Raw genomic sequence first — 12,918 nt, forward strand, 5'->3', positions numbered from 1 at the left:
CTCCCTTTACTTTGTTTTCCCTAATTCCACAACTTACATAACCATGCTGTATTTATCTAAACTAAGAAATTAACATTGGTACAATAGTGTTAGCTAAATTACAGACTTTATTTGAATTTCATTGAAATTCCCACGATGTCCGTTTTCTGTTCCAAGATCCAGTCCAGGATACCAACATTAACATTTAGTTGCATTACTCTTTAGTCTCTTCCAAGCTGTGACTTTCTTCATCTTTTTTGTTTCTCATGGCTTTAACATTTCAATAAGTACTGGTCAGGCATTTTGTAAGATGCCCCTCAATTTTTGTTTGCGTGATGTCTTCTCATAGTTAAACTGAAGTTAGAGTTTTGGGAAAGAATACCACAGAGGTAACGTATCCTCCTCATAGTATCCCGTGGTGGGAGGAAGGGTATATTGTGTCAATATATCCTAGTACTGGTGATGTTAACTTAGATAACCTGGTTAAGTCGTGTCTGCTAGGTTTCTCCACTATAAATATCCTGTTTTTTCCTTTGCATCTTCCACTTTTAGAAGCTAATTTCTTAATCCAGCCCACACCCAAGGGGAGGTAATTCAAGTTCCAGTTCCTGTAGGGAAAAATATGAAAGAATTCATGCATTTTTCTTTATATGTAATTGTTGCCATTCCATTTGTTCTTTTTCTACCTCTGAGATAGTCATTTATGATAGGTGTCTTGGATCTTAACCTCCAGTTCTCTCATTTTTTATGATTTTCGTCTTTTTTTCCCCCTGGTCTGAGTAGAGATTTTTCTTGGGTTTGTTATTCCATTCCACAAATGAGGCTTTCTTACATGGCCATTTCCCCCTTTCATTCCTCAGCTTAAATATCAATCAGGTTTGAAGCTAGGAAAAGTGGTCTTTTTTGTGTATGTTGCATATGGATAGTGTCTAGTTGCTTGCTGTTTCCCTCTCTTTTTTTCTTTCCAGGTGTTCACTGCTTCCTTTAACTGAATAGTTAACACACATATTCTTTTCTGGATGCTGTGGCTTTTTTGTTAGGTAGTTAATTTTGGGTTCAGATTTGGTTACCAAGACAAGCTATTGGCCCATCTAAGGGATCTCTGTTTTCTGACTCTTCCCTAGCCTGAAAGATAGGGAAGTCTTAGCTCATCTGTTAAGGTAAGTAAAAGAAACTTCTTCCTGGAGTTCATCTCCAAAGGCCAAGCTCTCAGTCTTGGCCTTAGGGTCCTATATTGGTCTCCAGAACATTTAGCCAGTGGAGGAAGAATCCCTGTACCACCCAGTGAGACTTAGTAGCCCTCAAATCTCAGACTCTATCTGACCAAGGCTTGGTTCTATCAGTGGAAGAGGTAGAGGGGAAATCCCTCTGCAGATCACTTGAAATGCTATTATTAAAAACAAAAATTGAATTCTGTAAATCACTTTGGAAAGTTTGTATCCTAAAGAGTATGTATTTAAAGTACCGCTTTCTGAACCATCCCTAGCAACTTAGTCCTTCTCCATGTGTGCTGTAAAATGATCCCTTTTGTATAATTGAGTTTCTTTTATCCTTGTATTGCCATAGAAGTACTTGCAATTATGATAAGTTGTGTAGTATGTACCTCATTTTATAATTACAGTAGAAGTTAGTGTAACATGAATTTCTCAACATTTCTTTTTCTCCTAATGTTCTTATAGCATGCCTATAGATATCTCATATTTACATTTTTTAATAGTAACAGTGCCAGCCATGGTCCTAGAATTTGGTCATTGTATTAGTTTGCTAATGCTGCTGGAAAGCAATATACCAAAAATGGAATGGCTTTTGAAAGGGGGATTTAATAAGTTAAAAGTTTACAGTTCTAGTGCTGAGATAATATCCAAGCTAAGGCACCAACCAGAGGTCACCTTCACTCAAGAAAGGTGGATGCTGTCCAGAATATCTCTTGTCAGCTGGGAAGGCATGTGGCTGGCATCTGCTGGTCCCTTACTCCTGGGCTCCATTGCTTTCAACCACTGTTACCTGTGGGGAATCCTCGCTTGGTGTCTGTGGGCCTTCACTTACCTCCTCTGGGACACAGCTCTGGATTTTGGCTTGCTTAACATCTCCTGGGAAGGCACATGGCGACATTTTCTGGGGTTTGCATCTCCAAATGTCTGGGTCTTGTGTTGGCTCTGTCAGGTCTGAAACAACTGTTCTCCAAGCATCTGAATATGACTCAGCACTGAAGTTTCTTCAGAATGTTTCCCCTTTGAAAAGACTCCAGTAAGCTAATCAAGACCCATTTTGAATGGGTGGGGTCACATTTCTGTCTCATCAAAAGATCACACCCACAGTTGGGTGTGCCACATCTTCATGGAGAAAATCTGATCAAAAATTTCTACCCTACAGTGTTGGATCAGGATTAAAACTTGGCTTTTCTGGGGTACCTAATAGTTTTGAACCAGCACAGTAGTAACAATGGGATTTGTGTTAAAGCAGAATTCTTAAAGTATGAACCCTAGACTTCTGGAGAATCTGAGTTTTGTTGATAGACATCTAACTGTGCAAATTTGGAATCCCAAATTTGTGCACACACCCTGGACCCTTCCTGATACGTCAAGACTCACATCTAGTTACCTATTTGACATCTTCACTTACTTCTCTAAGACAGCTCTCAAATTTAATGTAACTCTGGTTTCTTTGATTGCCCCAGACCTCTGTCTTAGCAGACAGCACCACTGTCCTTCTGGTTGTTTAGGCTAAAAGTCCTGGACTCATACTTGATTATTCTCTGTCTTAACTCGTATTTAATCCATCAGCAAATCTTGATGACTCTTTGTCTTAAAATTGTAACTTGAATCCAAGCATGTCTCGGTAGCTCTTTATGTCTTCCACCATGGTCTATGCACTATTATTATTCCACTTGGTTATTGTGCTGGCCTTCTTACTGGCCTTCCTGCACCTTTTCTCCCCTACATTCTCTGACCAATAAAACAACCCTTAAATCCTTTTGTGACAAGTACGATGAGACTGTTATTTTTCTCTTGCTTTCCTTGACAATTTACTATCAAAGTATATATACTGTTTTAGTTTATAAAAGCTGCCAGAATGCAATATACTGGAAATGGAACAGCTTTTAAAAAGGGGAATTTATTAAGTTGCAAGTTTATAGTTCTAGACTGTGAAAATGTCCAAATTAATCCAGGGAATGATATCTTGGTTCAAAAAGGCCCATGATGTTCAGGGCTTCTCTCTCAGCTTGAAAGGTACATGGTGACATCTGCTAGTTCTGGAAATATTCCTCTGTTTCTATTCTCAAATAGTTGGTATAAGTTTAGAATTATCAATTCTGGGAAGCTTAATCAAATGCACCTTTAAAACCATGTGAGCCTGGTAGTTTTTGTTTGCTTTGGGTAGAATTTTAAGTTACTGATTAAAGTTATTTAGTTATTATAAGCATCTTCAGGTTTTCTAGTCTTGAGTTCATTTTGGTAAATTATAGTTTTTAAGAAATTGCACATTTTGTTTTAAGCTTTCAGAGATTTAAGCTTATCAGAGATTTTTTATAGTAAGCTTATTTTAAAACACAGCTTGTAATTGTTGCTCTGTGTGTGGTTCTCTTCATTTTGTTTTTGCTTTCTATTTCATTATTTTCTGCTTTTTTTTTTTCATTCCTTCTAGTTTTGAAATTTTCTGTGTACTGTATATTCCTCATATTCACCAGAACTGGCTTGGGTAATTGATTTTTTTTTTAATTTAATCTATATTTTTACTAACTTGTCTGCTTTTTCAGTTATTAAGAGAAGTGTGTTAAGTTCTCCTACTATCATTGTGGATTTGTCAGCTTTTCTTTGTAATTCTGGCAGTTTTAAATATATTTTAAGGCTGTGTTTCTAGTTGAATATGATTAGAGTTTTTAAAAATTTTTCTTATTGCATGTGTCACGACTGTTCTTTTTATCTCCAATAATGATTTTGGCCTTTCTGACCGTTTTATCTGATTAATGTAGTTATACCAGTCTTCATTTGGTTTGTGTTGTCCTGTAACTTTACAGTATCTTACTTTTAATCTGTCTATGTTATGCTTTAGGTGTATCTCCTAAATCATGTATAGCTTCTGAGCTGGTATTTTTCTTTTCGTTTATGAGCTAACATTTATTTATTGTGACTCCTGATATAACAGAGGACAGAAGCTTATTTCTACCATTTTTTTTGTGTGTGGTTTCTAATTAATCTAGCTCTTTCTATACTTGCCATGCCCCCTTCCTATCTTGTTGATTGCTGGAGTATTTTTTATTCTTTTTGTCCACTGAGTTGGAAGTTACATATTATGTCTTCTTTTTTAGTTCAGTTTAAATGTGTGCTTTGATTCCAATTCAGACTGAAACAGTATTTCCAACTTCATTTAAGTAACACATGATCCTTGAGATTTTAGTAGGGTTTAACCATCTTTCTTACATTTTTAATTTATTTTGTCATTCCTAAATAGAATCATGATTTGTTTCTATAATTTCTGGGGCTCTTCGTGTAGTTGATAAATTTCTCTAGTTTTGATCAGTTATTTTTTGGCAGTACAGAGCATTAAGCTGTTGCCTTTTCATACTTCATCTATAATCTATAATACCATCTTTTAGATCTAGTTAATTGGAGCATACTTCCTAAATTTCTCATACAAATTTGTTTCCTTCACCTGAGAGCTAAACTTTATGTTTGCTCTTGTTCATAAAAATTTTTAGGGCCTTTGTAAAATTGAACTGTAGTTTTATGATTACCAAACGCCTATTTTTACTTTTTGTTTTTGTTTTCCTTTGCTTATATTATTGGATTTCTGTTTTTGTTTATCCTTTTGAAATCTGATTAATCTAGCCAACTGTTGCTTTTTGTTTTTTGTTACTTTTTTTGTTGTATAGCATAACATATATACAAAGCAAAGAAAAAAGCAAGTTTTCAAAGTACTCTTCAACAAGTAGTTATAGGACAGATCCCAGAGTTTGTCATGGGCTACCATACAATCCTCTCGTATTTTTCCTTCTAGTTGCTCCAGAATATACGAGGCTAGAGGGCTTAAATGTGTTTTTATCATCATAATCGACTTTTTTTTTCCCTTCTTTTTTTGTGAACAAGGACATATATACAGAAAAGCTATAAATTTCCAAGCACAGCACCACAATTAGTTGTAGAACATATTTCAGACTGTGACATGAGTTTCAATTTTGCATTTTACTTCTAGCTGCTCTAAAATACTGAAGACTAAAAAATACATCAGTTTAATGATTCAGCATTCATTTTCATTTGTCAATTCCTATCTTCTATGTATAATTCTACCATCACCTTTGATGTTTCCATACCGCTCATTGGGATTGTTTGGGCTATGGCAATTCTGAATTTTTGATATTAACAGTCTGTCACTGATATGGGGTAGGGAGATGGAACTGTCTATGGAAGACTGTTTGGCAGTTCCTTAGGAACTGTCTGATGTTCTGGAGAGGCTAGACTAGGTGTCAGGACTTACCTGAACCAGGGACCCATCTGGAGAATATAGGTTTCTGGAAAGTTCCCTAGTGCCTGGAACCCTTGTGGAATCTTATAATTTGTCCTAGGTGTTCTTTAGGATTGGCTGGAATGGTCCTGGTTGGGGGTTGGCAGGTTGTGATAGGTAGCAGGGTCTGCCTGAAGCGTGTGTAAGAGCAACCTCCAGAGTAGCCTTTTGACTCTATTTAAATTCTCTGTGCCACTGGTACTTTCTTATTTACCCATCTTTTCCCTCATTTGATTAGGATGTAATTGTTGATCCCATGATGCCAGGCCTAGATTTATCCCTGGGAGTCCTTTCCCACGTAGCCAGGGAGACTTTCACCCCTGGATATCATGTCCCACGTAGAGGGGATGGCAATGATTTCACTTGCAGAGTTGGTCTTAAACTGAGGCCCCATCTGAACAACAACAGAGGTCCCCCAGAAGTAACTCTTAGGCATGCCTATAGGTAGTCTAAGCTTCTATGCTACCTACATAAGCTTTGCAAAAGGAAGCCTCATGATCGAAGGCATGGCCTACTGAAATGGGTATCCCTAAAATTTGACACAGTGTCTGGGGATTTCCTGATGGAAAGGTTTAATAGTTCCATGGTCTTTCTCCCCTCCCCAACTCAGGGGACTTTGCCAATACTTTTTTGATTATCTGGTTAATATACTCTAGGATGTTTCCAGGCATTACGATAATGTATACAGGATTAAAGGACCTCTTTCATAGTCTGTGCTTTCTTTGTTTCATTTGTTCAAATGAGCTGTACAGAGAGGTTGAATTGGATTATGCACTACAGAAAATTTCAGTTGCAGATCAAATAAACCTTTCTTCCTTTGGTCTCAAAGAATGTGTGTGGTTCTAAAATATAGGCACTCTTCCTTATCCCTATGTTTTGAATTACTTTAACCCCAACCTGTTCGGTTTCATTCTTATCTCTAAATATCATGTTATATATATAAGACAGCCTCTCAGAATCCAGAAATAATAATCACCACTCTGGATTTAATGTGTCTGCTCTAAAAGCTTACTATCTAGGCTCCTGTTTTCTTACATGCGTTTTCTAAAAGTGACCATATCATTGTTGTTTTTGTGTTTCTGACTTATCTTGTCTCACCAAATATCCCACTTGTTCATTCACATTGTTGCATGCCTCACAACATTGTTCCTTTTTCTGCACAGCCTTCGTACATAAGTGTAAACTATCGTTCACCATTCTACTTCTCTGTCAGTGCATCCTTCAGCCACCTGCATTCATTGGGCATCATGTAGAGGGCCCAAAGTCCACAGTCCATCAGCATTCTCAATTTTAGATAATTTCATTGTTCCCAAGAGAGAAGAAACCAATAAACACACCCTCACCAAATAGGAATCTAAACCTCCTCTTAACTCTTGTTCCTCACCCTATTATTTCCCTCTGCTGTTGCTGTGGTAGTGCTGATGATTTCCTTTTGAACGCTCATAGCATGCAATAGCAGTTTTCCCCCTGTACCCTGGACTTAAATGCTCTTTATACAAGAATCTTATGTTTGAAGTAATTCTTACAAGAACTCATTCATATTTCTAGTGTGAGTCAGTAGGGCATGTAGGTCTGTATAACCCCTTTTCAGTCTTGTTCATCTTCAATATGATACTATTCTTGACCCACTAGAGAATCACCTTTGCTCCTATCTGTTCCCTTACATTGGAGTTCAACCTCATTTGCTAATGGTTCACCCATCTCTAACTTCTATGTATCTCTAAGTCCCGTGTATTCTGTATTATAAGTCTCAGATTATACTTTTATGCTGGTCGTAAAAGTGGAATCATACAGTATCTATCCTTTTGTGTCTGACTAATTTCACTCAACATTATGCCCTCAAGGCTCATCCATCTTGTCATGTGCTTCAGGACCTCATTTTGTCTTACTGCTGCATAATATTCTACCATATGTATTTACCACATTTTGTTGATCCACTGGTCTGTTGATGGGCATTTAGTTTCCATCTTTTGACAATTGTGAATAATGCTGCTGTGAACATCAGTGTGCAAATGTCTGTTTGAGTCATTACTTTCAGCTCTTTTAGGTATATACCAAGTAGTGCTATTGCTGGGTCATAGGGCAACTTGATACTTAGTTTCCTAAGGAACTGCCAAACAGTCTTCCATAGTGGCTGCACCATTGTACATTCCCACCAGCAGGGCATAAAGTGTCCCAGTTTCTCCATATCCTCTCCAACATTTATAGTTTCCTGATTGTTTTAATAGCAGCTATTCTTATAGGTTTGAGGTGGTATCTCATTGTAGTCTTGATCTGCATTTCCATTATAGCCATTGAAAATGAACATCTGTTCATGGTGCTTTTGAGCCATCTGTATTTGTGCTTCAGAAAAATGCGTATTCATATCTTTAGTCCATTTTATGATTGGATTGTTTGTTCTTTTGTTGTTGAGTTGTATGATTTTTTTTTTGTATATACAAGAAGTCAAACCTTTGACTGATATGTGATTTCCAAATACCACATTTTATTTGTAGTTAGTATGTAGCAGAGCATTTTTTTTTTAGCCTTCCACATTAAGTATTGTTATTCAAGTTCCAGACGTCTATTAAAATGCAAAATAACAGAGAAAGGAGAAGTTCTCTTTTGAGTTTAAAATAGTTTTCTGATTGTGTCACACGATTGGAAACTAATTTGACACTTGCAAAGTATGTTCATATTCATTGTAGAACATGTGTTATGCATGCAAAAATAAAGTGGGAATAGCAAAAAGAGACAAAGTCCTATAATGTAGTAAACACCTGGGTAGTGCGACACTGGCTCAATGGCACATTTCTTGCCTACCATGCTGGAGACCCGGGTTTGATTCCTGGTGCCTGCCCATGAGAGAAAAAAAACACCAGTGGTTCTCAGAGTGTGGTCCCTGGGCCATGAGCATCAGCTGTGAGCTTATTAAAATGCACCTCAGTCCTGGCTTGATTTAACAAGCCATCCAGATAATTCTGATACTTGCTTATGTTTGAGAACTAGTGAGTTAACATTAAAACAAGATGATACCAATACTTGATGCATTCAGTTAGTAAGTATGTACAATACAGTGTTATGTTTTATTCAAAGATAAAGTTTTATCGATGAATTAAGATTGAGACATTGTGAAAATATAACTCAGACTTTTGTTCAGGTGGTTTCTTCTTGGTGCTTTGTTTTCTTCGGCTGCTGAAGCAAATACTATGCAATGGGTTGGCTAAATGGGAATATTAGCCCATGGTTTTACCGCTAGGAAAAAGTTGCTATCAAACATCATCAAGGTGGTGCTTTCTGGCTTAAGACTGGTGTTCTGGGGCTGGCTGCACATGGCAGCCTCTCCTGGTCTCTCCTGGCCTCTTCCCTTCTCTTCTTGCTTCCCCTGGTCTGTCTCATTTATTTCATTCTGCTTATAAAGAACTTCAGTAATAGGGTTTAGACCCATCCTGATTGGGTTGGGTCACGCCTTAACTGATATAACCTCATCAAAAGGTCCTGCTTATAATGGGTTCACACCCACAGAAATCATTTTTTTCTGGGGCACATACAACTCCAAACTACATTTAGAAAGAATTGTTATATTCTCTCAGTTTATTGTGTCTTAAACACTAACAACCAATTGAATCTGCCTAGCATTCACCATACTTCTTGATGTGAAAAGTTGTAATATGCTGAGTGTGAAAACACGTATGATTTTAATTAATACTGAAATCTTTAATGTAACTCTTCTTTATTCCTTTTCTTCCTGGCCAGTAGTTTTTATATCGTTGTAAAGGTACTGTTTAGTTTATTTGCTACCTCATTGTCAAAAACTTATTGAAAGGACCAGAAAGGCATTATTCTTGCGTAATCAAAATCCTGTAGGAAATAGGGTAGTGAAGAGGACCTTTACTCGCCTGAAATAGGTTTTTGTGTTTGGGGTTCTTTGTATGGAGGTGGTTTACATTATCTGTATATATGATTTAAATATTGAAATTTGTTAACTCTTTGTATGTTTTTTTTCAGGAGAGAAATAGAAACAAACAATAACCATATGAAGATGTCCTTTTAGAATTACAACACTAATGATGTAGACTCTGGAAATGCCTAATACATCAAAGAAGACGTTATTAAAGCTTTTTTTCTGCTTAAGGTGACATCTTTGAACACTTTAACACAGAATTGACTCTTGTAATGGTTTTCATCAGCGCATCTGCCCTTATATTCTCACCAAACACACTTGAGAACTGTAACTTCATCAAGCACTTTCTGTCCTGAAGCTTTTACCAGTATCTGCTGTCTTTTGTAATTATGCATCCTAGCTAAGGCACAGAAGACTGAATGAATGCAAGGATTCATTAACTCTTTGAATTTGTTAAATACTAACAGTTAACCATTAGAAGTGGTTCAATGATGTAAGAGTCACACTGCTTCAACTTTTTCTTTGTTGTAGTTTTTAAATTGTTGGTTTTTAGCTATTTGAGAGATTAAAAGCAAAATAATCATGCCATATTTAGTCCTGGAGTTCAAGTCTAAATGTTTATGTGGAGAATTATTGTAGTAAACTTTTAATATGGCAAAGCAACCTTAAGCTCTATTTTAGCCAAATGAAACATAATCTGAAATTATATTAGAACATTTCCCTTGTCTTCAAACTGTTTGGTGTAACAGAATATTGATATGCAGCTTGGTGGATTTCACCAGTTAATGCACATTCTTCTTCTCTCCTTCCCCCAATGAAATGTATACTGAAAAATGTGCATTTGTCTGAGGAATTATTTTGTTTGCTACCACTTAATGAATCTCAAAATTTTGAGTAAATGTACCTCAGTCTAATCAGACTTTTTATGACCTTTATAACTACATTTAAAACCCTTAATTCCTACTTCTGGGTGTTTGCGAGCCTGATTGCTATCATGAAGTAAAAATTTATTACTCTAGATATTCACTAGCTAAATAAACATAGTTCTTGTTTAGCAAGCATATACTGTTCCTCAACTTTTTTCTCCAGCTTTTGCAGTGTCCTGGCATCCTTAAAGTACTTTGAAAATATGGCCTTGATCCATGGTTTAAATCAGTATCTAAGTGAATGTGTTGATGTTTGTTGATCAGAGCTATATAAGTGGGAATACAGCATATATCTGGGTATTCTTATAGTTATCTTTTTAACACCTTATTTTTTCTCATTACATATCAACATTAATTTTGTATCTTGAAACAAATTGATTTTATATAATATGTCAAACATCTGTATTAATTGATTTGATGGAATATGGTTATAAAGAAAATGTACTGCCCCTTATATTACTGTTCTAAAAGAAGAAAGCTATGTAGAAAGATATGTTAAGGGTGACAATAGCAATACAGTCGATTTGAATAACTTGATATTTGGCATTACTCCATTTATGTTTACATTATGTTTAGAAATATTTTCATTTACTATGGTCTTTGGTCACTTCAATTCATAAACTTAGTGACATTTCTTTGAGGCTTTCATTTATAGAATTTTTATACAATGTTTTCTTAAAATGTACAAATACTGTATTAAGTGAAAAAATTACAGTATTTGTAGTTAACCGTAGCTACTTCACAGTTCTTTGGTAGTCCCAGTGTAGTTATATCAGTATTTACTGAAAATAACATCAAAATATTAATAGTATATTACAAAATGAAGATTTTCTTAAAGGAAAATTGCACCTATTTTACCTTTTTAAGAGTTTAAGAAATAAGCCATGAAATCTTGTAAGGATCACTTAACTATTTATAATGAATGAAAATTGTTATTTGGATATAGTCACCATAACAATGTTCTACATCCCTAAAATTATGTATAGATAGGACATGTCAAAGAAGACTTTTGTCATTCTGAAAGTCCTATTAGAGAAGACTTTTAAGTGGGGGTGGGGGGGGCTGTGTGTGTGACCTTGTAGAAAGGATCTGAGTCCTCTCTCTGAGGTTCTCTTTCTTGGTGCTTTATTCACAATTCTGAATATTTTTATAAAAATAGTTTCATTATAAATGATTTCAAATTTGTTTAATTTACATTAAATTTCTGTGTGGGAAGTGTCATGGGAGCACTCAAAAAGCAAGCCAATTGCAATAGCGGTCTCAGAAATGTCAGATGTAATTTGGTAGTCTATTCATGGTGAGGAATACATCCCCCAGTGCCTTTAACCTGGATTTCTAATCTTAAGTGAAATGGGTGCAGCATTCCTTTGGTTTAAAAAAAAGGGGGGGGTCCCCCTCCCTTCAAATTGGTAATTTTATGTGTTTTTTTTTTCCCCCCCCTTCCATTTAAGCTTTCTCCAGAGCACCTGCCTTCTCTTCCTCCTTGGTCTATCAGTGAAATGCAAGATGGTTTTTCCCCTGAGTGAAATTTTCAAAGGTTGTTTCAATAGCACAGCTAACTAAATCTGTCTTAACTGTAGGGACCACAGGGAGAGAACCCGGGCTCTACAACAGGAGATACGTAATCAGATATTTGAGTAATCACAAATTAAATTATTGGCCCAGTATATTTCTTGCTTAATGTTTTTCCAAGTTCTGGTTTGAATGTTTCTTATTAAAGTTATCTTATGTGGGTATTTTATTTTGAAAGGTATTATAGTTTGTGTATTTAACAGTAAGGGAAAAATATAACCAAAATTAGTATTCTTTCTCAATACATATTGGTACTTGAAGATTACTTTAAAAAGAAACCCCAATCTTTTCCTAATTTCAGTACTTAATTCCTCGTTTTAACTTAAGTGATCTTTCTAATTCAAAAGTTTTGTTCTTTTTGAATACCATGCATGGGGGTAAAGCAGATGTTAAAACAGTTTGCAATAAAAAAAAAGAATCAGCTTAAGTCATTTTATCATTTCAAGTGCATTTTTCATTCTTTAGAAATGTTTGAGAAATTTAAGAAAATTGTGTTTTCATTAAGTTTTGCATATCTTTTGTTATGCCATGTAAGTTCCCTTTATTGATTCTTGATTAAAGAAAGGCTATGATAAAATGAATTAGTTCATTTACATTCACGTGTAGTAATTACATGGGAATTTGAATTTTGTCGTGTTTGGGTTTGTTCATCCCTGTGAAGTGAATGATGGTACAGTTAGGTGAGATTTTTCTGTTCCTGGTACCCAAACTCACCATTTGGTCCTCTTTCATCTTTGAGGGTTTCAATAAAAATTGTTCACTCATTTCTGTGTTTTTTTCTATTTTATCCTTATAATTATGTCTTTCCTGCCAGAGACTGTTAGAACATTTTTCCCTGCAGTACTGTGAATTTCCCAATGGTCCTGTCTTTCAAGTACAAATGAATTGTATCACTTGTTCAAAGTTGGCCATTTAGATAAGTAGGGTAATTAGGACAAGAAGGATAATAGTTTATCCTAATTTACTTTATCCATTCACATAAGTTTATTGAACTATATGCTCTTCATACACACCTTAGAGAACACCTATTTATTTTCATGTGTATGAGGAAGTAAT

At 35.7% G+C, this 12,918-nt stretch overlaps 1 protein-coding gene across 12 annotated transcripts in view; it reads left to right on the forward strand.

The window, feature by feature from the left end:
- The window catches only part of YTHDF3 (YTH N6-methyladenosine RNA binding protein F3), a 46,927-nt gene extending 34,301 nt beyond the window's left edge, over positions 1-12,626 (forward strand). For all 12 annotated transcript variants that reach the window (XM_077166869.1, XM_077166875.1, XM_077166871.1 and 9 more), the window contains one exon: positions 9,469-12,626. In XM_077166869.1, the coding sequence (XP_077022984.1) occupies positions 9,469-9,492 (24 nt within the window). In that variant the 3' untranslated portion in view covers positions 9,493-12,626. The remainder of the gene's footprint in view (positions 1-9,468) is intronic.
- The last annotated feature ends 292 nt before the right edge of the window (positions 12,627-12,918 follow it).

Source organism: Tamandua tetradactyla, chromosome 6 (genome assembly GCF_023851605.1).
Source record: "Tamandua tetradactyla isolate mTamTet1 chromosome 6, mTamTet1.pri, whole genome shotgun sequence".
Lineage (NCBI taxonomy): Eukaryota > Metazoa > Chordata > Mammalia > Pilosa > Myrmecophagidae > Tamandua > Tamandua tetradactyla.